Source organism: Topomyia yanbarensis, chromosome 1 (assembly GCF_030247195.1).
Source record: "Topomyia yanbarensis strain Yona2022 chromosome 1, ASM3024719v1, whole genome shotgun sequence".
NCBI classification, from domain to species: Eukaryota; Metazoa; Arthropoda; class Insecta; order Diptera; family Culicidae; genus Topomyia; species Topomyia yanbarensis.
Window position 1 is genome coordinate 211,749,539 of NC_080670.1, and position 24,624 is coordinate 211,774,162.

Consider the following 24,624-nt stretch of genomic DNA (forward strand, 5'->3'; position numbering starts at 1 on the left):
CTTGAAGAACACTGGTCCGTTAGCTACATTCGTTTGATTTTGTTCAAATTTGGAGCAGACATTTCTTGTGAAGCTAGAAATTAACTCAACTTTTCCGTGATTAATTTAGCAAACAAAAAACCAACACACTCAAAAAGGTTAAATGTTCCCACCTTTCCAATCCTACATCTTGTGCTTGTTGATTTTTACACTGCACGGAAAGCCATTTGATGACAAAAGTCACAAAATAAATAATTGTTTTGAACCGGAAATTCAAAAACTGTAATCTTTTCCTTCGTGATCCCTATCCTTTTGCTGGATTTACTGTCAAAGATAAAGATCAAACAAGGTCCAGTTTGCAGCAAATCAATTAAAACTTGTTTAGGAGATTAAATGGTTGGTTCTATGTATTGTTAGGTTTAGAGGTTTTAGCGTGTATTAATGTATGCCATAAAAGAAAAATTGCCTTCTTCATATAGTGAACCAATTCTATATTCGGCGGTTAAAAACAATTAATTTAAGGAAAGACCGGTAAGATATAAACATTTGAGATGTTTATCAACTCTTATTTCTATTAAGAGGCCATCAAATAACATTCTTTCATCGCGCAGGTAAGTACTTTTCCACAACTATCAAAACCTTTGCGACCTTCCATCGCAACGTTCGCCCCAAATTACAATTCAAATGACCGCTCTAGTTTCGAAATCGCACATAAATATGCATACACACAAAACACTAACGATTCTGCCCTAGATCCGTCCGTGTTCACCGAGAAAGATTACTGCCACCACCGCCGCCGTCGTGCTTGCTACTTGACCTGAGATACCTTGAACACCTAGTTTGAGCCTAGTTTGCGGCGTGGAATGTAGAATAAATAGCTTATTCAATGTGACGGAGTGCTATCGCACATCAATGGTCAAAGTGATTGTGAGTCAAGGCCGCATACCGCCATGAAGTGCCGCAGATATCAGTGCTGCAATAGGGTCATAACTTTTTTTTATTGCATTATTTTCTAAAATTTCGAAACGATTTTTCTTAGATTTTATTTGGAGCATTTGACATTAGTTAATAATAGTTTCAGCGACAGGGCTTAGCTTCTTTGACAGTTATCCAAGCAAGCGGTTAGGTATCAAGGTTATTGAATGGAAGGTAATGCTATGTTCATAACATTCACAAAATAATTTTTATGTATCATTTAAAATACAAAAAAAAGGAAATGAAAGTTGGACTAAGTACCCTTAACGGCAACTGCATCCAAAAAAGGCCGAAAATATAGTTTAATGACCCTATCGCGTATTTTTTGTTCAGTATTGTACCTAGAGTATCCTTTTGTTAGAAACTGTACAGCATTGAGAACTGATGTTGGAACTGGTTTTAACCCGAACCTTCCTAAATCGTGGTATGATGACTAACTGGAGTTCCCACGCAGCAGCATTCCATCAATATCAAAGCACGTCTTGCGGTACCGAGTCGAAAAAAGAACGGTGACATGACATGACAGCAAACAAAAACCTCCCTCCGATAATTGGCATGGCATGTGACACAAAGGCTCTACACACACACCTAATTGTACAGCTGCGACGGTAGACTAAATGTGTTCCACGAAACAATCACAGTAATTTTCGAATTGACAGCTATGCTGCGACCGGGTGCAAACAAATAAAAAACTAGTTTAACACTAACATGACTCAGGGTAAATCCGCACGTGAATTAGCGCCTGCACCGAGACGGTTGTGATTTTTTTTTTCGTCTCTCGGTCGCAAATTTATTTGTTCTTCTAGCGACACCGAACAGCTGCACTCCGTGAACCATGACGAGGGAAATTACTCAGAACATGATGTCAGCTTGTTTCGAAATATTTGGAGCTTTCAACATTTCACCATTTTTTTGTTTGAGTAAAAACCGAATTAGACATCAAGTCAGATGGAGTCTTTGATCTTTTCCGAAGCAGCTGACGCCAAACATACGTTGCTTTTTTAAAATAATTTGAACAATAAATTTAATTTAATGATATGGCAACACTTTACACTAATTTTGCAGGTTAACTGCTAAAAAAGAGTACCCCTGTGGCTAAAATCACTGTCAAGTAGCATCGACAATGTCAAACAACGACCTGTTTACATTTTCGTAGAAAGTCAATCAAAAATCGTTATGAAGCTTAACAAATTTTTAAAAATCGTTTCTACATTACCTCTGATTGGATCAGCCAAAGCAATCATCAGTTTTACAATGTCTACAAGGCAACCCTACCAATTTCGCTCCAAAAACAACCCTTCACCACAGCAGATCCCAATTCGAACCGGAATCCTGGTGGAACTGTTACCGCCGCACAGCATTACATAACCTCACAATTGTGTAACAGTTTGGCATGGCGAAATGCGTACCTTCGATTGTATAGTTCGGGTCGAGATCTCACAGGAGAAAGTATCCGCCACTGAGAGGGCATAGACTGCTATGATGGATGGTAGTTAGTATAGCAGGCAGTAGGCTTTGGCGTTTCCCCCGCACCCGGGAAGAGGAAATGCGCAATCGCGATCGTTTACCGATCACTGCTTGGTGCTTGGTATCAATTTTCCCCGGACAATGATCGCATAAAATATGAAAATGACCGGAGGAATGAACGGCAATTAATCATCACTGGTGTGGTGGTTTCCTGCTCAGCCAGGAACACGAACCTTTCAAGGCAAACTAGCTGTGCATCTCGGCGGGAAGAGATTGTCACGACTGGTTTGGAAAGGTGACGAGGAACCTGTTGTTGTGTTTTGATTGTTGACGAGCGACAACGACTGGCAGCTCCTTACACTTTGCCACGCCCGATATAGCAAATGGGAGACGAGAGAGTGAACAGTGTAGTGTGATTATGAGCGATACATTCCCCGGGGTGACCTTGAAGGTGATCGTTGAATTAAGTTGGAGCACATTCACACAGTAATTGCAGTGCAATGTTGCGGATCGAATCTAAGAACAGGTTTGAAAAGTAATATGAAAAAGACTGCCTTCTTGGAAAATTAAAGTTTAAAGCTGCCGTTTGAGCACTTTTTATAGATCCAGTTTCTTGGGATATTTTACAGTTTAGATTTAATTTCTTTTGAAATTATGTCTCCGACCAGCGTTATAGCATATTCATTAACTCCAAATCTTTTTAAAGAGTTACTTTATTAAATATATTTTTACAACCCTTCAGAAAGACTTAATTGATGTTTGTTCGTCCTATACGAATACGAAAAACTACCCGAAATTGAGCTCTTTTGACTCAATCTCGGGGTATCATGGAATAAGGTAAAATTAGGTAAACCGTGTTCAAGGTAGTTTCCCTTTAACCATGGCGAAAATCACAACTTATTGATAGATTTTTTATACTCAATCTTAAGTTAAATATACTCAAATTTAATTTTGAGTACACATCAAACAACTCAAAAGTACCTTATTCCACGGAAGACCTCCACTGAGTCGAATCTCTCGCTTTGTTGTTTTTGAAAAAACTAAAAAGTGCAAAAGCGGCGCAAAACTCAAAAGTACCTAAATTTATGTTAAAATAACTTATTCTGTGGGTTGTTTTATTTTTCCTTGTAGTTGACCCCTATCGGCCTTCTATGATAGTGGTTTCAGCCACAGGGGTAAGCGTTTTTGACAGTTAACCTCGCTGAAGGATAATCATCAAGATTGATTAGAAAGTATAGTATCCCTGTTTAGTCCGACTCAAAAATATATTCTTAGTGTTAATTATAATATTATAAGGCTTAATGAGTTTAGCGACTTTATTCAACCCAGTGTCTATAAAATCCGCCATCCTAATCACAACACTTTCACGATAAGTTTTGTAAGGTTTAAACAAGGCCACTTCAGCACGTGACAACCGGATTAGCGCTACTAGTAAACAACCCATGTTGTTATGATTTTGACATACCATTGTTTGTTTATCGTGAGAGAATTAGACCCATCTAGAAGAAGGTAAATGGAATCGGCACACACACACCGAAACTGTTGCGTTATGGAGTATTGCCTCACCCGGTGGAATTCGAAATTGGAGCACCTTGCTATAAATTTATAGGTTTGTTTACGATGCTAACAGTAGGCTTTGATAATTAAAAAGAACCGGCGTCATTGTTGATGGAAATTTATGACCTTGGAAAGGGTGCAACTTGTCTGCTGCTCATTGACTACGGTTTCATCAACGACGTTTCATCAAGTCTATCATAGAAGGTTTTACATGTGCTTATCTCGCCTACTTATCGAACGGAAGATATTAATTCGATACCCTACGGTGACGTCCTGTCAAAAAGTGAGGTGTCTGCAAAGCACTCTATTTTAATAAGCTTCTGTTTATCAGTGATTGTTATTTTCATGTCAGTGGTGTAGCGAAGCTTCCCTGAGATTATCTTATGATAAGGTTTTTAGAAAGAACGGAGAGTGACCTTTAAACCAATGTTATAGACTAGTACCGTTTTGAATACCTTTCGTCAAATGATGTCTATGTATGCAACAAGAAACAACAGGAACAAAATATTGCAAAGATTATCAAATTAAAAAAAAAAACGATGTAATCATCCAACGAACAATTTTGCTGGATAATCGCTTCATCAGCCATTGTTCAGCTTATTCTGTTGTTTCAAAATCTTGTTCAGCGTACGATGTTTGTTGAGCTTAAGGGGTTACACCACTGTAAAACGCGAAAAATAGGCATTTTGCGGGAATTTTTCTTGACCCAGTAAAGAGGTAAACCGAGATCTTTAAAATGAGATTTATAACACTAGGTGTGAAGTAAAAAAAATAATGTTTAAGTAATTTTGTCACAAGATAGCAGCTGGGCATCGTTTTTTTGGAATGGGTCCATGGCTGGAAATCTGTTTCCCGTATTCTGTAACCTACAGCTTGAAGTAAAGTTTTTTTCGATGCTTTATAACAAAAGCAAGCGATATACGTAGGATTCTTTTTTGAAGATTTTGATTTTTCAAAAAAAAATGGCGCTCTTTTCTATAAAAATGCACTGACAATGTCATAAAACCGACACAAAATTATCAATTAAAAAAAGCTACCAATGAAAACAATTTTTTTTTGATTATTTCCCTGTTGAAATCAATGTTGAATGTGCTGTGACATTGTGGCCGAAAGAAATCCCTCCGCCGCTCAAGGAAACAGGTATCGGTATCGGGAGAAATTCCGCCGCCAGGGAACTCTCAATTGTTGTAAGTTCAGTTCACTGTCGGGGGACAACCTGAATAGATCGCGACAAAGCTGGAAGCTAAATGGCTCATGGAATCAGGAGTACGTTAATCTGAATCATTACGACATAGCACAACAGTCGACAACAGGAGGCGAAACCAGACGTTGCAATTATTACAGAGCCGTATTGTCTACCTTCCGATAACGGTACCTGGGATGTGGATAATGCAGGGATGGCGGAACTCCAAATTATGGGCGGTTTCCCTGTCCAAGAAGTAGTGGATAGCACACACGAAGGCTTCTCGATCTCCAAGATCAACGGGACTGTTATCATCCTTCAAGGTAGACACCAGAGCAGTACAAACAGATGAACGCCGGTTTTCTAGCAGGAGACATTAACGCTTGGGCTGTGGAATGGGGTAGCAGGGTGACCAACCCAAGGGGGAAGCGGGATGTAAGGATGTGCAACTAAGGTTCCGCTAGCACATCCTGTAAAGAGGATCGCTAATCCACCATCGACGTAACATTCTGCAGTTCGTCGCTGATGGATAACATGAATTGTTCAATAGTACGCGCATAACGACTACCAGACGATCCAGTACACCATTGGTCGGTGGAACTGTACTGTGTAAAACGAAGAACTTCGGGAAGGGACGAAGCAAAGCCAGAAGACGCGTTCACAGAGCAAGATCGGAGGCAGTCAGAGAAGAGCTTAAGGTGATATTCCGGGCGACTAGGGCCGCTTTTAAACATAAGATAACGATGAGTAAGTCCACCGGTTGTAAGGAGCTGTACAGAGAAATAGACGGCAACACCGGAGGCAACGCTTACAACGATGTCAGCTGGAAGGAGCGCTGACAAATTGGAGATTCTCTGCTCGAAGCACAATCCGACGGTAGAAATAATCGGGTCTCCAACGACGGGTAACTTAGTGTCAAAAGGAATAAAAACGAAGAAAGCTCCTGGTCCGGACGGTATCCCCAACGTGGCACTGAAGACCGCGATCCTGGTGTTTCCGGACATGCTCAGGACACCGCCGTAAAGAAATACCTAGACGAAAGCTACTTCCCTGATAGATGGAAGACCCACGAGACGGTGCTACTGCCAAATCCAGGGAAGTCACCAGAAGACCCAGCATCGTATCGGCCTATATGACTGCTGGATACTCTAGGTATACTTCGGGAAAAGGTCATATTCAACAGGCTGGTTAACTAGACTGAAAACGAGAACGGGTTATCGCAGAGGCAGCTTGGATTCCGAAAAGGGAATTCAGCGGTAGATTGAGGTGAAGAACGTGCCAGTTGAGCGGCTATCGTCATGACGCTGCACAGTGGTAGCTGGCTCACCACAAGACAGAGGTAGTGCTGGTTAGCAACCAAGAAAAAATTCAGTGTGTCGTGATCAGTTGCGTTGAACCCTCAATTCCATTGATGCGTGCGCTGAAGCTCCACGGTATTATGGTCCAGGATCGCTTAAATTGCAATAGCCACGTCGACTACTTATAGCCAGCGATGACAACTAGCGGTAGTGCCAAGCATCTTGCCGAACATCGAAGGAGCAGTCTCCAGGTGCGTGTATCATCCTCAATACTGAGGTGCAGCGTTCCAGTCCGGATTGCTGCGGTGAACCCAAAGCTTGAACTGGGCGAAATTGACGAGCTCGTTCGTGTCGCGAGCGCGTACGTAACGATACCGTCGGATACTGTTTGAGGATGTGGAATGCTACATGCGAAGAAATACAAGAAATGCAAGAAGGCTGGTAAGAACGGACTCGGGGAACTCCGTCGGTGTAATCTGGAGTAGTAGCAGGACCCCTGAAAATGGAATTGCTGGACCCAAGCGGCGCAATGAGATGCCAGACACAATCCTTCTCCGAAGTAGTCGCATTCAGTGGTCTCGAGATATATGCAGAAGAGGTAGATCAAGTAAACCATTCAGGTGTACTTGGGCGGAGTTTTTGTAGGTCGACCTTCTACTAATTTCACTCCTTGAGCGATAATTCTGAACCTCCCGAAAATTGTTCTTACTACATCACCGAAGATGGCAAAAGTTTCTCCGCAGACCTTTTGTATATTTTCACAATTAGGTAAACAAATTCGTGATCCACGCCTCCTGTCTTTGCACCGCGCTGGAAGCCGACAGAAGCGGAGGACCTAGAGATGTTCGACGACGCATGCTCAGAGTTTGCCGGATGCGTTGAACGCGAGCCAAAAAAACAATTATTCATTCGCTATACTAGAGGAAATCAATCTAATTCAGCTGGAAGTGCGGGGAGAGCTGAACAGAAGAAACAGTAAACCAAGCGATGTGTTGTGGCGAAGCTCAGTGAGGTTGAACGCAATTCGCGAGTAAGAAGCGAGAATTCGTAGCGATGGTGTAGGTACAAGCAAGTGAAGTCCTATTATTGGCAGAAGATCCACCCGTAGATCTACAGCTACTACGCGACATGGTCTTCAATGTAGAAAAAGCCCCTGCGCAACAGTATCGCAAGATGGTCCTCTAAGTCGAGTCCAGGACCTCAAATCTGCAGTGTTCTTCTCGCAGATCACCATTAGCTGCAGATCTTTCCGGGTCCGAAATGCGTAGGTCACTACGCATTTCGGACCCGGGAAGATCTGCAGCTAATGGTGATCTGCGCTGCAGAGACGACTGTTAGAATTAGGGATATCTCCTTCCAAATATTACCGGGAAATGCGTGTACTTCCATGACAGCGGAAGTTTGAGTGTCAGACTTCGAACAAACTGGCCACACTGGCGTGTACCTACTAAGTGCCGCATGCTGGGAGCTCGCCAGATTATGGGATTAATAAGATATTCAGCGACATGTGACCGCTCTATGAACAAATCTGTAATGAGGAACCCGTATTCAGCGATGATCTACTGGACATCGGCGACGTCACTAGCTAGCCGGAGTCAGTATTTGGGAAGTTCCCTTACAATATCGCGAAGTACAGGTCGATTATCTGTCTATCAATTCTGTACAATAGACCTATCGCGAGCAGAATAGAATCCTGAAAGAGGAGTAGAAGGGAAGAAAGAAAAATACCCAAGCTTGCAAGATCAAGTTATCATCGATGTAGTCATTGTTGAACAGGCAGTGTATAGCCAAGAGAGTCTTAACATGGCCAATATAGATTGCAAAAAGGCAATGGCTCCATCCGACACCCGTTTCTTATCGAGGTATTGGAAATTTATAAAGTAGATCATGTAGTCATGAGATTCTTGCGGCAGGTGATGGAGAGATGGATGGCAACAATCATGCTTAGAAGTGTGGAGGATGTGCTGCTGTTTAGAACCTTCCGCATCTTAAGGGGAATATTCCAAGGCGATTCCTTGAGCCCGCTTTGGTTTTGTTTAACAGATAAGGTAAGGAGAAAGTACATAAGAAGTCGATGGAATGACTAAGTGTAGTCACAGATTAACAGACATAACACTCGAAAACAATGCTTCGTCCGCTTTTACGGTGATTTTAAATATATTTTTGTAATTGAGACGGAGGCCGCATTTGCGATGATGACGCCACTGACGCGAACAAGCATGCAGGGGATAGACCACTAGTGAAAAATTGTTCCCAAGCGTGAGGGGTAACACTCTAGTAAGTGAGTGTTTGGGATCGTGTATAAAAGGTGGAGCTAGTGTTCTGGGAAAATGAGGGGATCAATAGTTTTTAGTCTTAGTTTGTGGTGTAGACACGAAAAAAAGTCGAAAGGATCAGTGGCGACATCGACATGCGGGTTGGCCTAGAGAAATATTCAGCTACTATATGGGATTGGTGGCTACGAGATCGACAAAAGTTAGATGATTCAGGAAATGGTTCCGGGAGAATCGTATCTCGGATTCCAGCAGCTTCTCGCAGTTCGCTTTATCGCAATCAGTTCTTGAGTGCAGTGAACTGTGTCTTGAAGTCTGACTTGAACGCAAGGAATAATGTACTGTTTCGGCGTCATCAAAACTGTAAAAAACACGTTTCGAATTTTCAAACGCACAAAAACTTTTCAGAGATGAAGTCTACTATACTCACAATAGGGCTTCCGTCGGCCCTGCTGGTAGGATACGCTTTAACGGGACTGATTTTTAGATGAACTTCCGCTAGTTGAGCCATTGTCATGCTAAAAAGCAGAGATGCAAGATACTTTTTTCAAATGTCTGCAATAATAATTTTAAAAGTCTGGGAAGTACCAAAAATGTCTTAATAATGATGCGTTATATAAAATGAAAATAGTGCATTTATAGCTCAAGATAAATAGAGAGAAATAGTTTATGGAGGAAAAACCTGAAGTAGATAAAACTGTAATTTGAAACTAGTGTAACCAAACCTAATAGACTCTAAAATGCCAAATGTTCCCACCTTTCCTTTTTCTACATCTTGCTTTTAAACTATTAACATCGGCTACAGCCGTGATTCGCTAGTTGGACAACGACCTCTGTCCTGCTAACGAATTTGATTCGTTAGTTGGACCAAAAATGCATCTGTTCACATCTCTAATTATTGTCAGTTTGATTGTCAAAGTGAATTTGACATGAAATTTTGACATTCAGGGGCTTTATAGTTGGACCATGGTCCGACTAGCGGAGGTCCAATTCAAAAGCGGTCCAATTAAAAAGTGAACAACCAGCGAATCACGACTGTATTCCTAAATTTTGACATCTGTCACCCGTCCCAACTAGCAAATCAGATTTGTTACCTGGACAAAGGCTTTAACTCAACCATAGAACCACGTCTGTATATTTATGGGTACGATATTATGGTGTTTTGACAGTTGTGAAATTTGGCATTTGATTAGGGTCTTTTTAAGGGTCTGTATGGTGTTTGTGCTTTTGAGAATTTCTTAGGGACAGACTTCCCATGAACATCGACATGTTTGTGCCTGTGTACAAAATTTCCTGCACGCGTTCAACCTCAAACATGCTTCGTCTCGTTGTACATGTTCGCCTCGAACGTCGAACCTAAACGAACGATGTTCAACCTCTAGTTCAAATACCCGTGTGCGTACACCGGGTGCGTACACGGTTCACAAAAGGCAAAAAGAGTCAACGCTAGTGATTATGAGAGTGAGAAGGAGAAAACTGGTGCCACGAACTTTTGTGTACGAGAGGTATACGCACACCGTGTACGTGCGTGGAGTTCGGTTGTGCAGGCGAACATGTGCACGTGTTTTGGTACGAAATAGCGTGTTCGAGTTCGTACACAAAATGTGGGTTTACTATGAGCATAGAACCAGAGCGAATATTGTGTACGATGTTCATTTGGGAAGACTGCCTAGGGACTAGCTTCAACTTTGACTTCGTATTTGAGAATCATAAACAAAGTATTAAATCTGATACTACTACCCTTCAACCACAGTCGTGAGCCGCTGGTTTTGGGATAAATCTGTTAACATCTTTAATTTTTGTGAGTTTGATTGTAAAGTAGAATTTGACAAGAGATTTCGATTCACAGTTCTTGGAGTTAATATTATATTTAGTTGATTTATCACACAAAAATATCAGGATTTGACTCATCAGTAAATATTGTCCATAAACTGCCTAATAACAACAAAGTATAATTTAATAATGAGTGAATTTAGGAGTAGATTTGTTTTAAACTCGAAGAAAATTACTGGAATATGATTAATCTCACCGGTAATTAACACAAATATTAAAAATAGACAAGAGTTTCTTGAGTGTCCAAACTGATTCAAACACTACCTTCTGTTTCTTGTCACAAAAAACTTTAACAACAATGATGCGGTCAGAAACTAGGTAAATTTGGTTAAAACGTCAAAACCTCAAAGGGTTGGCGTAGTTATCCTCTAGGGGGAGATGCGGAGAGAAATTTGGACAAAATGGCAACCTTCAATTCCATTGCCAAAATCTAGCAGTGCTCCCAAAAAGAGATGGATGGGCTCGGCTTGCTTAAGAAGTTGACAATTTCGCTGGTTCAAGATGGCGACTGCGCATATCTCGTACTGGAGGATAACTAGGTTGGTGCATCGATCTTATTCTTCTTTTGTAACCGTCAAAGCCGAGCAATTCCAGTTCTATTCGGTAAATTTCACGAGTAAACATCATTACAAATACAATCATTTGACAATTTTATCCGACTATCATTCACTACTACACAAATAAATAAATCCGTACCCGTGTCTCGATTTCAAATGGAATTAGCCAAATTGTAAACTGTGTTGTCTCCCTGGATGGATCACATCAAATCAAGGCCTACTTACAGTGAAATGTGTACCTCAGGTTATCCTTTTCGGCAGACACCGCAGGGCACCACTATTCGATGACAACTCTTTCGGATATCACAACAACTTATACACTTTGGTAAATGCTCGCTGAAAACGCTTGATCTATGAAACTATGATGGCGTTACTAACATTGCATGGTTGATATGTTTATGTATGTATGTTTCTGTGACATGATTGGATGATCGCTTGGATTGTATTTTGGTAAATAACTAAAAAACGTGTGTTTCAATTTTCACGAACGCTTGTTCCAGTGTTTTTATCTGTACAAAAACAGTGCTAACAGCTTTCTATTGCTCCTGACCATCGGTCTCTTGTCGTTAAATTACTAACTAGTGTTTTTTTTTCTTTTAACTATTTACAATCTACTATTTGTTTGTTTGTTTGTTTGTCTATTTGCTTGTGGGCAGAGTGGCGGTTGAAGCAAAAAAAAAATCGAACAATAAATGTTATTTACATAAAACGATTCTTTCTCAGAGTGGTTGTCACAGTAGTGAACAGCGAATATGTAGAATATGTTTCTGATGTATAGAAGTTGTCATTGTGCAGTGTATTCTTCGCATATAAGCAGGCGGCGAAAGGCGTCCAACCGAACCTAACCTAACTAAACTAGTTGCACTATTCTGCTAAAAAAACTTATCTACATATGATACTGTTTTGGATTAATAACGACGACTTTGGACCGCACCCCCGTTCACTGGCATCAATCTGCCGCCGAGGGGTTTAGTGCGGACCTTTTGGGAGTATTTTTTCTCAGTTTTAGCAGCGTGTCACTTCAGCAATAAATATAGAGCAGCTGTCGAATCTCGCCATTTTGTTTTCTGTCCTTCAAATCCACTACTTACAGACTAGCGTTTCGTAGTTCAAACTTACTTGCTTGCGTTTCCGCTCTACGATATTTTAAAATGATAGAAAGATTTTGGTATTCTACATGAAAACATATAAGCTTAAAACAATTTTCAGGGTTAGGTGAAAGTTAAGTGACAAAACAACCAGAAAAAGGTGCATTCATTCCGATAGATACTTAAGGTGCTACAATTGTGAGGTTATGTTTCACACTTACATATATTTGATATTCACTCGTGCACTTACAGTTTAAGAATTGGTAGCAGAAACAACTCAGGTGCGCCTCAACAACAACAACAACAACAACAACAAAACTTTACACAATAGAAAAGTCATGTTCCGCTTGTTTGCGGGTGTGCATGCTAGCTGTTGAACCTTTCGCTTTCACCAATGACAGACAGGATTAGGAAAGGTTTCTCGGGCTTTCACCAGTGGGATTGTTGAGAGAATAAATACCACACACAGACACGTACACACACAAAGGAAGGTTCGATAAAAAAACAAAATGAAAGGGGGTTTGGGAGTACACAAAAACATATTAAATGTGGTCATGTTTTCAAGGTTAGAAGAAACAACAATAAATTAGTTAAAATCTATGGCATCTCGTTGTTTCGGGGATTAAAACACAATACTGATTGGTGCTGGGCGAAAGCATTGACGACGGTGGCTCGTAACGGCCACCAACGTCACCAGTTTTCACCACACCGATCAAGCGATCAACAACCTATTAGCGATCAACGACAGCACGGTGTGCTGTACGCGTTGTTACGGGAAGCGGGGGGGTTGGTTGAAGGTTGAGTTTTAACTGACCTCCCCAGCCCGCCGGAAGTAGTACGCCGGTATGCTACGGGGTTCGTTGACTCGTTCCTCGCTTTCGTTGTCGTTGCTGCTGCGATCACCAAGAATTTCACGATCCAAGCTAGCTGCCTCCAGGGCAACCGGATCCGGATCACTGGTCAGTGCCCGGGTTAACTCGTCATTATCCAACTCCGGTCGGTAGACGGGAGAGTACTGCCGTTCCTGTCGCTGTTCGCCGGATATTTCCCGGGTTATAAAGTCCGGCTGGTACAGTGACGTCAGCGGAATACTGTACTTGTCGTTTTTGCTTTCGATTTTGAGCTCGTGTGCGTTGAAATCCGGCGTGATGACCGGCAGTACGTATTTGATGTTGAAGTCCACCTTCGTTATGGGAGCTTCGGTAGTGGTCGTTGTGGTAGTTGTCGTCGTCGTAGTAGTTGTTGGCTTCGGTGCCTTTTTGGCGGCTGCCTTTGGCAGCGGTACTACCTGAATGTCTTTGGACTTCCTGTGGGATGCCCCTTCACCAAAGTTAGAGCGCAATGCTACCGAGGGAACGTACTTTCTACCAGTGCTTTGTACTTTCGGGGTGGGGGTGCTGGGAAGCGGTTCAGTTACCTGTTCGGTGACAACGGCCGGTTCATCCTCGCTCGAGTTTTCGTTCGTGTAGATGAAATCCAACTGAGGGCGATAGATAGTGGTTTTGGGTCGTTTAGTGTACTTCTTCTTGGTTTCAACGCTTGGAATTACCAGCGGTTGAGCGGATATCGGATCCGGAGTCGTGGTTGTCGTAGTGGTTGAAGGTGTAGTCGTTGTCGATGTTGTTGTTGTTGTTGTTGGGGCTACTGTGGTTGAAGTTGTGGTCGGTTCTTCCGAAGGTTCCTGGAAGAAGAACTCCGCTGGAAGCGTGTACTTGTGAACGATCTGAGTGGTGGAAGAAGCCGGAGGTTCTGTGGCTGGCACAGTCATTGGCGCTTCCGTTGTAGTGGATGTTGTAGTCGTTGTCGTCGTAGTCGTCGAGGTTGAAGTCGTTGGCGAAGGTTGAACCGGCGCTGTCGTCGGCAACTCTTCCGTGTAGTAATCCGTGGTCGGTTCCTCTTCGTTTACAGTGCTGTCTTCAAAATCTACCGTTCGTTCCGTATCCGGTTTAACAGAAGAGCTAGTTACCTGAGTGTAGCGTGCCGTCTCCGCTACCAACGGTGTAATAGTCACAAATTCCGTGCGCCGTTCTCGGTCCGTTGCTCCGAATTCCGCGCTGGAGATACGCTCGATTTCGACTCGTGGTGCAACCGTGGACACGTCTTCCTCCAAGTTCAGCTCCGTCGTGTTGATTTCCGTCCGTCCAGTCTTTTCGTCCTTATCGGGGTCAAACAATCCTTCCAACGGAATAGTTGAAGTTTCCACATTGAAAATATTATCAGCGAATACCAGCGTTCGGCTTTTCTTTTCTTCGACCTCAGTCTTGTTCCTCGGTTCAACGAGACGAATGATGATCTTCCGATTGATTTCACCCAGCTTCTGCATTACCGGAATCTCGTCCGGGTTGCTGGTGTTCTTCGTGTAGATCTCCACCACACGATGGATCTCGACCAGTTTGTCCGTCTTGTTCGTAGCCGGAAGTTCGATCTCCTGCTCTTCCGTGCGGTAGATCTCCGTCGACGACGGCATCGATTCGTTCTCTTTGTCAATCGAGAACACATGGTAGAGCGTCGTTGGTCGGACCGTGGTGGTGGATGTTCTACTACGTTCCTGCAATATATTGACATCATCAATATCGATATTATCATTAATGGTGTAAATTGTGTCGGCCGTATTGAGTGTGGTGTACAGAGTTTCGTCCGATGCTGTGTAGTATTCGGTGGTTGTTCTGACTGTGTTGATTGTATCTTCGTATGACGTGGTGTTCTCGACCTCGTTCTCGGTAATGAGTGTGGTGGGTGTTGTTGTTGTTGTTGGTTGTGACCGTGATCTCTGCTCGATTGGCAGCACCGAGAGTATTGCCGGAGTCTGTGAATCTACGCTGGCTTGCGTCGTATCAGGTTGCGTTAGCTCGGTTGTTGTTAGTACCGCCACCGCCGGATTACGATTAAACAGTGACGACAAATTTGTGCGCGTCCGACTGCCGCTAGTTGGAAGTGTAACGGTCGTAAGATTCGACTTTCTCGTAGGTTTCCTCGGCTGGTATCGTCGAGTTGGTGTTGCTCCCTGCTGCGATTCACTGACCTTTTGCGATGATACCTTCTCTTCAGCATCGCTGGTGACTCCTGCCGCGGCGGTGGTAGACCTCTGTCTACCTCCAAATACCGGCCGTCCTCTGGTAGTCAGCGTAAATCTCGGTTTTGGCGTCGTTGCGCTTCCTGCACTGGGAGCACTTGTTGCCGTTCCATTCGCCGGCTTGTATCCACCGACGTTTCCAAACGGTCTTCTCGCTCTGGTAGTGATCGGTTTAGCGGTAGTCGATGATCCCTCCGGAGGTTGGTTGTTCTTGAAAATGAACCGCGTGTTACTTCCCGGTCCTACTCGGGATCCCCCCGATCCGATGATCCTAGGTCCTGGCCTCCTAAGCCCAGTGGTCACCTCAGCCGATACACGTCCGCCGTGATCCTCATCATCCACATTGTTATTCCCAGATCCCACAGGTCCAAACAATCGTTTACCTTGTCGCTGAATCTCATTCTCGTCGTCCTCTACTTCCGCGCTGTACCTCCCTGTTACTCCATCTCTTTCCTCCGAGGATGATGGCCGTCGAATCTCGGTATAACCGCGGGTACTCGGTCCATACCGTTCACCGCTAGTTTCCTCCTCCAGAGTAGTTTTACTATCCACTTCAAATTCCGTGTATGCTTCGGTCGTAGTTGTCGTCGTCCGGGCAAACAAATTAGGTCTTCTCGGTAAGAGTACCGAGGTTCGGTTGACCTTACGATCCGTGCTCGGCTTAACGACATTATTCGATCCTTTGTCGAACGAGTCTTCGAACGACTGTGGACGTGGAGTTCTGCTAGCTGCGAAAGCTGATCTTCTACGGGTTGGAGTAGCGCTTGGGGGACGGCTAGGTGAGCTATCAACCACTTCATCAGCACTCGTACTAGCAGCCGTCGTCGAACGGGACGCGCCTAACGCTGGTCGTCTCCGGGAAGCCAGAAATGAGCGAGCGGTTGAGCTAGTTGGTTGATCCTGACCCTCACTCACAGGCTCTTCAGTGGTACTAGAAGCTCTAGCTCGGGCGACAGAAAACGACGGACGACTTTTTCGTGATGGAATAAACTTCTTCACCGTGGACACTTCAGGGGACTCCGTAGTAGTGCTGGTGGTGGAGACTCCAAACTTTTTCCTTGCGGCTGCAAAGCTACGAGCCGGGCTACGACTTGGAACGACCTCGGATTCGATTTGTTGATTGTCATTGAAACGTTGTAGACCCGACGGGCGTCTCGTGTTTGCCGAGAATCTACGCGTGGGTGTTGATTTGCTGGGACCTTCCGTCGATGGTTCACCGGTAACGATGGTTGACAGGAGTTCGGTTGTTTCTTGCGAGTCGTTAACTTCGCGAGATTCTGGAAGTTGCTGCCGCAAAAGGTTATCACTGCTCAGGACATCGTTAGTTAGAAAAGTTGACTCTAGTTCATTTGATACATCGGAAATAACGGTCGTGAAGTCCGAATTGCCTACGGCACTATCGGCGTACGTGGGTTCCGCGGTAAAGGATTCCGAGATACTGGTGGTCGCTGAACGAGGTGCCGTTGTTGGTAGTTCCGTGGTGGTGCTGGTCGTCGTGGAACGAACCAGCTGTAGCCGTTGCCGTCTAGTAAGAACAGATGGTCGTATACGAGGTGCTTCCTCTGCGGTTTGCTCAGTCGTAGACGAAGCCGTGGGTCGTCGTCGATTCAAACGCCGTCTGGCTACAGTTGTTGAGATACCTGGAGTCTTTTCGGTAATGTCATCGCTATCAGTTTCCGCAACTGGCGCAGCCGAACTGGTAGACGGTGTAGGTCTCTGTCGTCGTGCGAAAGGTGAAGGCCTTCGGGAAGGCTTATCCGCTTCTTCGTTTGTGATGGCGTTTGTTCGCTGAGTAGCGATGGTCTTTCGTGGTTGGAACTTGGATCTCAACGTAGACGCTTCATTCACATCACTTTCCGATGAGCCAGTGGTAGATGAGGTTCGGAAACGACCCGGTCTAGTTGGTCGGGATCGTCCTGGAATGAAAGTTTTGTTGGTGTTGACTTCGGAAAGTACCACTTTCAGCGTTGTATCGCTGGATTCCGTTGTTGCCTGCGACGATGAGCTTCGACTGCGGAGTGTTGTGAAGAACCGACGCTGTCCTGGTGTTGTCGTTTCGACTTCAGCGGTGTTTACATTGTACACCGTAGTGTAGTCATTGGATCGTTCTAGCTCACCAACGGTGCTTTCGAAAACAGCGTAACTTCGTTCCGAAGTTGATCCGACTTCACTCTCCGTTGCCATTTCGTTAACGTCTTCTGCCAACTTTTTGTCGATCGTGTCTTCAGTTCGATTTCGAACAACAGGCGTTTCACGGATTATGTTCGTTATGGGAGAATCCACTACAGTTCCCTTAACGATCTGCGGTTTATTATCCTGAATCCGTCGAGCGTTAAGCTCATTGCGATTGCTGAAACCATACTGTAAAGCTGTTCCTAGCGTAAGTAGAATGCGTTCCTGAGTTTTGAAAAGATCTTCGTTGATCCCGGCATGGGATTTCAGCTGTAGATTGATAACCGGTGAGTCTGTCTCGATTTCCGGTTCTTCAGTGGTAGTAGTACTAGGTACCACGCTCGATCTACCACTGTATAGATTGAAGTTCACCCGCCTTAGTGAAGCCCTGGCAGTTGATTGCTCAACTGGCTGCTCCGAGGTGGTGGTGGTGACTTGTTGCTCGGTTGTACTCGACGTTGCTTCCGGCGCACGGCTGGAAGCACGGTTTAAAGAGAAACGATTTCGTGCAAAAGATTCCGAAGGCTGACGGTGGGATTGCACTGGGACCCCACCAATAGCAGTCGCCTCGGTCGAAATAATCGGACCTTTCTGCTGGGTCGGAACAGCTGAAGAAGAACTTGATTCGTTGGATGCTCCGAACCGTACTCGGCCACGGAAACCCCGTGGACGTGTCGGCCGTGGACTCGGTTCACTGCCGGCGGAATCACTAGCAGTACCTACCTCATTGTTGCTAGGATTCGCCGCGGCAGACGATCCGGCTACACCGATCCTACGTCTAGCTGAAAGATCATATCTTTGATCATTGGCAAAACTCACCTTTACCGAACGAAGAGTACTGGATTCTTCGGGTGCCAAAGTAGCCGTCGTTGCGCTGCTCACAGGACGACGGGTTGGACGTGTACGCCGAACTGCCCCTCCAAACGGACGGGGGGCAGCTGGCGTAGGGGTTAATTGACTATCGGATTCCTGCTTATTAGTGACAACTTCTAGGGGACTAGCGGTAGTGGTAGTTTTCCTAGTTCTTGGTGAAAATTTGAAAATCGAGTTAAACTGGTCTTCGTTAGTACTGGACTGCCTTTCGCTGGTGGTTGAAGGGCTAGCGATGGTAGTGATCGAAGCATCACTACCACCGATTGTCGCCGGGATCGGCGAAGTCGTCTGTAGGAGCTGATCTTCAGCCTCCTGAACCCTAGTATTAACGCTATCACCACTAGAACCAACACTACTACTACGAACACTCGCTTCCAACTCGCTAACACTACTACCAGTAACACTTTCACCTAGGTTTAGTATGGTGGTTACCTCGTTCGTCTGTTCGTTCTTGCTAAAATCTACGGTCACCGTGTCATCCGTCGTCAGACCGTCGGAGTCCACCGTTGCAGTCTTACTTAAATCTAGTTCTGAAACAGTGTCTATCGGAGCGCTCCGCTCGGGAAGTACCGTCTGGATGTCTGTATTGAGGTATAGTACACTGTTGCCAGTGGGGGTGATGGTGGTTGGAGTAGTAACTGTCTGTGGCAGATCCGTAGCACTAGCGCCCCCCTGAGGAGCTGCCTCAGTGGTACTGCTACGTTCTACGCTGGCGTAGTGTCGTGTACTGTACGTGATGAACTGTTCTGGTGCATCGGTAGTGGACGATGTAGTGTAAAAGGTTTGAAAATCGGTAGAAGGTACCAATAGAGACGAATCTGTGCCTACATCATCTTTGTCGCTCTCCTGCAAACGATTGAACTGCAAAGTAGCTCGGCGACGTTCGATGGAATTGTACCTAAAATGAAAGAGTCCTCCTATTACCGTATTCCTCACGAATAGACATTAATCCACTTACCGGCTCGGTACTCGCTCAATCTCCTCTACGGGTGGTTCGGTTGTGGTTTGTCGGTATCTGTTCCGATTAGGACTGCTGTACTGTACTGGCGATGCCACATTCTCGTCCTCCTCGTCTTCGGCACTTTCTGCTGCCGTTGTCGGTCGTTGTCTCCGAATACTGACATACTTTGGACTTGACGTCGGCCGCTTGGTAGCGAACGTCGACGGTTGATTCTCTTCCTCCACAATGTCTTCGTCTTCGTCACGATCATCCACATCTTCCTCTACACTAGACTTTGTAGGCTTTGCTCGATTCAACGTTACATACTTCGGCCGTTCCTTGAAAACACCCTCAAACTCTGGCAGCTGTTCGATTCCTTCGTTCTGTGGCCCAACGCGACTGTTAGTATTACTATTCCGTACCACCGACGAGTATTTGTTCTCCGTCGAACCGGTTCGATCGGTCTGAGTGAACGTCAAAGCAGGACGGAACTTCTGGAGTCCATTTCCAGCCCGACTCAACACCCTCTCGTACAAACTCTTACTAATCGTCGACGGAGTCGTCGATATCTGATCCGTCTGGGTATCCTTCAATACAACCGATCCATCCTCTTGAGCTTGCAGCTGACGTTCGAGCTCTTCAATACCTCCGACCTTCTTGATTAGAGCAATCAGCTCCTTGATGACCTTCGGGTCCTCTTCCGGTTCAACCTCATCTTCCACCTCATCAGAATAATCGATCTCGATCGGTGGTTCCGTGGTTGTTGTAGTAGTGTAAGCTCGATTCAGGAAACTGTTCCGGCTCGTGGATGCCGTGACGCGAGATCGAGGCGATGCCGTAGTAGTGCTCGTCGTAGTCGTCGTCGTGGTAGTGGTTGTGGGGTCGGCTTTTTTAGAACAGACCACATTTCGGGCATAGTCGCAGGAGTCGGCCAGCTTGTTGAACACGAGCCCCGAGGGACAGGTGAACTGATGCGCTACCAGACCGAGAGCGGGGGCATCCAAACACCAGAAGTATTTCTTGCAGTCACGCGGATGCTGGAAGAATCCTTCGTCCGTGCATTTGAAGTCTGGAAAAACGAAAATTTAATTAACCAGACATGGGGACATGCTTATTTAGGATAATCAAACCTGCTCCTGGATCCGGGGTTGTCGGAGGCTGTGGTGTCGTGGTGCGTCCTCCGATATACAACGAACTGTACGTTGTTGTACTGGTGCTGGTCGTGGTCGTGCTTTGCGTCCTGCTGTTTTTTCGGCTCTGAGAACCCTTCAAAGCGGGCTTGATCTCATTGCTATTCTCGGCAACAACGCGGTTTCGGTTGCTAGTTCCCGGTCGGCTACGCGATCGCGACGGTTTCCTCGGACGACTCGGTGCAGCAATATCGTTGGCGCCAATACTAGAAAAATATCCGAAAATTTAATATTCGTCCACAGACGGTCTTAAACTCGTCAGCACTTACTCCGTGCTAGCAAGCAACGTCTCCTTGGCAGCCTCGATGATCGGATACGGTCGTCCATGGCAAATGCCCCGGAAATCGTCATTATCGATCGACCAGAACATGATCCCGCCCAAACCATTCTCAGCCACGTACTTAGCCTTCTTCCGGGCGATCGCTTCATCATCATACCCGACCCACTGGTTACCCTTAAAAGCGTACGGACCCATAGCATTATCATTTGGCTGCACAACGGTCCACTCGGGATCATCCTTGACGGCGGTGCAGATTTCGTAGTACGCTAGGTAGCCCTTCTCACGGGTTGCATCTCCCTGTTCACCCGGACCGTCCGCCGGCGATCCGATATCGGTCGCATCCGGATTGTACAGAGTGTAGGATCGACCGTAGGTCGGAATACCCAGCACTAGCTTGTCGCGATCCGCACCGGCGTTCAGGTAGAACTTGATACTGTAGTCCTGGGGGAAGGAAAAAAACAGTTACAGCTGTGTCGATTTAGAGGTTAAAATTCGATCTTACGATATTGAGTTCCGTGTCGAAATTATACTCGGAGGGTTCCTCAAGCGAGTACAGTGGCGAATGGTGATTAACCGCCGGTTCGTAAGCACTGTGATAATCGTACGTCAGTAGATTGAACCAATCCAGATACTTGTTCAGTTTGGGTATGTCGTAGCCCTTCTCTATGTACTCTATACCGGCTGGAACTGCCATAGTGAGAAGCAGTCTGTAAAAAAGAAAAGCTTTACAAACCGGTCCTAATAAATCTAAGAATAATTTACAAACCTTGGCCGTCCGGTTTTGGACGATTCCCGTTCAAACTCTTCCCGCAGTTCCTGTACAAGCTGGGCATAGTTCTCGCGATCCTTAGGTTTAGAACCATCCCGGAACGCCGGATACTCCCAGTCCAAATCCAACCCGTCAAAGTGATTCTGTCGCAGGAACTTGATCGTATTCTTGACAAACTGCGATCGTCGCTCCGAATCGGCCACCAAGGGCGAAAACCGTGCAGATCCTTCGTTCCAACCGCCAATGGCCAGCATGGTTTTCAGGTTTTTGTTGTAGGTCTTCAAGCCGGTAAACTTAGCGAAGCCACCTAAAAAATCAGAACGAATGATCAACTGTTCTATGGACAATACCGGATCCAACCTACCCTGCTCAATATCCTGATACTTGTCGTACGGTTTCAGTGTGTTGTCCTTGGTGAAACCCCCGAACGAGTAGATCAAATGGGTACACAGGTACGGATTGATGTTCTGCGGGTTAAACTTGGCCGTTCCCGGTCGATACACGGACCAGTTGGTGTAGTAGCACACCACCCGCTGGTTGTTCTCTGCTGCCGACGCGCCGCCATTATTTCCGGTAGCGCACAGGGCCAGGGTGGTTAGCAGTGGAAGTAGCCATGTTGCCGCTCCTCGTTGAAGCTGAAGGTGGAGAAAAAAAAGGTTTAAATTAGTACCGATGGTATCGTTTCGGTGTGAAATTGCGGAAGTTACGCCAAAGCTCGCCACCACCGACTAACGTGCAGAAATGTGATTATCGAAGCTTGGTTTATGGGAGTTTCTTTTCACTAGCGTTTTGCCGGTTTGATCGGTGCAGGGTACTCCCACAGAGGAAATGGCATAATCGTATGTGGGAATAATTCGTTTGTTTGGTTTGTCGAGGCTTAAATACGCAACAAATGGCTTGACGTGGAACGCATTATGATTTCGTGATGTGTTTATCTTTATCATCGGAATACGTTTTTATTACAACAGGACGACAATCAGTAAATATTTTAAACATAGAATTCGTTCATTAATTGTTATGCTCTTTCTGACATTTTCCGTTGAAGCTTACGTTATAAATTCGTAATCAATAAAAAATAAAAAAAATATGAAATTTCATCAACAAAGCAACTCTTTCCACTCCAGTTTCAATTTTGACGAATCATCAGAACGTGGTGTAGGCGTTATTATCTGTTCTCAGCTCAAAGTTTTTCCATCGAAAATAAAAAGCGACTTTGGTACGGATTCGCACAGTGGTAGATACTATATAAGAATGCATTTTGAAACACTGATTTCCCACAGAATTTTTCTTGAGCGAGTAGAGGCGCTATAATCTAGGCTTATTAGCCAGGGCAAGGTGTAAATACCTCTGCCCCATCACAAAGGACCAAAGGAGTGACATTAACCTTCTTAGCCTAGTCACTCCCAACGATTTATTATATCCCCTTTGAACTGAAACGGTCGGTACGGTTGTCCTCGTTTCTTCCGCCTTTAAGATTCAAAACAAGTCGTTAATTGAATTATTCAATTAATGAATAATTTAATTGCCGTCTATTTTTGAAACATCTTCAAACCCAACTCTGCACAGTAGGCCTGGCCGTTTTAATATTTGCGACATATGAAAATGTGCTTCAAATATTAATGTTGACAAGAAAAACACTTCAGAATAACTGCAGTGTTTTTCAGGATGCTTTTCAATACTGGCTGTGTAAGAGTTAGAATAGAAAGGAATAGAACTGATTTCCCACAGAATTTTCCTTTTTTTATAGCCTGAAGCATAATATTTATAGCACTCAAATTGTTTGTGATTGTACCGAATCAGTAGTCAGTACTACTTGAATTCTACTTTTATGAAAAAAATTATCTCATCGAGCTTTAAAAACTTTTAAAGCTTGTCCGAAGACACAGCTTACGAGACAAAAAAATAAAAAAATTAGATCAAAAAACATTTTTTGTTAGGAACACCCTAAAATGCTCAATTAAAATAGCTATAAAATCAAAACTTGTAGAGATACTACTCTAACGTCTTCGGCAAAGTTGCTTGCTTTAAGTTCCTTTACAATGTTGCTGAAGACTGCAATATCCTACCTTCTCCCAATCAGAAGACAATTTTTGAAACACCCTAAGAATAAGAGCCACCCTAGTAGCACCTACATCTGAAGATGGCCTATTTTTTGTCCTGAAGGCATCGTAGCTCTAAAATATAAGGTTTAGCTGCAAACATTACTGTCTTCCTAAATTGTGTACCACTGTGCATTGCACATTGGTTTAAGTCCACATAAATGCAAAATTCTGATCCGACAAAGATTATTCCATATTGGCGTGTAAAATCACAATCATCTCTCAAACCGATCCTACAAGTGTGTAACCCGCGCCCTCAAACGGTCGGTCAGAGGGATAGCAACGGGAGCTAACGAGAAAAAAGCACGAAGTCGGAGAAAATCAAGATATCGTTGGCTGGAGAAACTACACCGCCGATCGTGGCTGGCAGCTAAATGGCTAGTAAAAATAGGCATCGGTATCGGGAGAAATACCGCCACCGAGAAACTCTCAGCACCAGCTAGTAGAAAGATAAGAAACCCAGCGAAGGTGGTTGTAAAGAGCTGTAAATCATTATGGTCGACATTTCCGGATCGGTTCGTGTCTCAATAGGTGACGATATTTGCAGCAGACCTGAGTAGATCAGATATACCGTAAAGGTCGGACAGCAAGCAAGAAAAAGCAGCAATGGAAAAAAAACATGAACGATTAACACAGGCAGCGGTGTCTGTTGAAGATACCTTCTTTATAACAGACATTTATCCAATCTGTTAACTTGAGTTGATTGGTACTCAAGACTCGACCCTACAGACCTCAGAACACATCGTCGAAACCCTTCCCTTGAGAATTTTCTGCGTACGGGCCTGCCTTCAAGTATCTGTCGGATTCAATTTCTTTTCAGATAGCTTCAAAGCAAATGTTCTCCAAACACTTTTATTAGGTTTGTGTTAGTTGATTTGGCCACCTTGGTATGCGATTATTTCAGATTTTCGCAATAGGCATGTAAAATTTGTATGCGTTGCGTTCCTGAAAGGTGTTCAAATTTTATAAAGGTCGATTGATACAAATGCGACCATTTTAAGTCGACCAAATTTTGATC

General features: G+C 44.5%; 1 protein-coding gene across 3 annotated transcripts in view; it reads right to left on the minus strand.

Annotated features, from left to right (window-relative positions):
* The window catches only part of LOC131691330 (mucin-2), a 147,310-nt gene that overhangs the window by 51,615 nt on the left and 71,071 nt on the right, over window positions 1-24,624 (minus strand). The window contains exons 3-10 of one of the 3 annotated variants that reach the window (XM_058977653.1): window positions 21,872-22,142; window positions 21,505-21,814; window positions 21,241-21,445; window positions 20,728-21,179; window positions 20,399-20,664; window positions 19,287-20,337; window positions 19,157-19,226; window positions 13,025-14,758 (exon numbers count right to left, since the gene is read on the minus strand). In XM_058977653.1, the coding sequence (XP_058833636.1) occupies window positions 13,025-14,758; window positions 19,157-19,226; window positions 19,287-20,337; window positions 20,399-20,664; window positions 20,728-21,179; window positions 21,241-21,445; window positions 21,505-21,814; window positions 21,872-22,142 (4,359 nt within the window). Of the gene's footprint in view, window positions 1-13,015; window positions 19,227-19,286; window positions 20,338-20,398; window positions 20,665-20,727; window positions 21,180-21,240; window positions 21,446-21,504; window positions 21,815-21,871; window positions 22,143-24,624 lie in introns of those variants that run through there. The other 2 variants (XM_058977645.1, XM_058977636.1) reach the window with 2 other exon arrangements.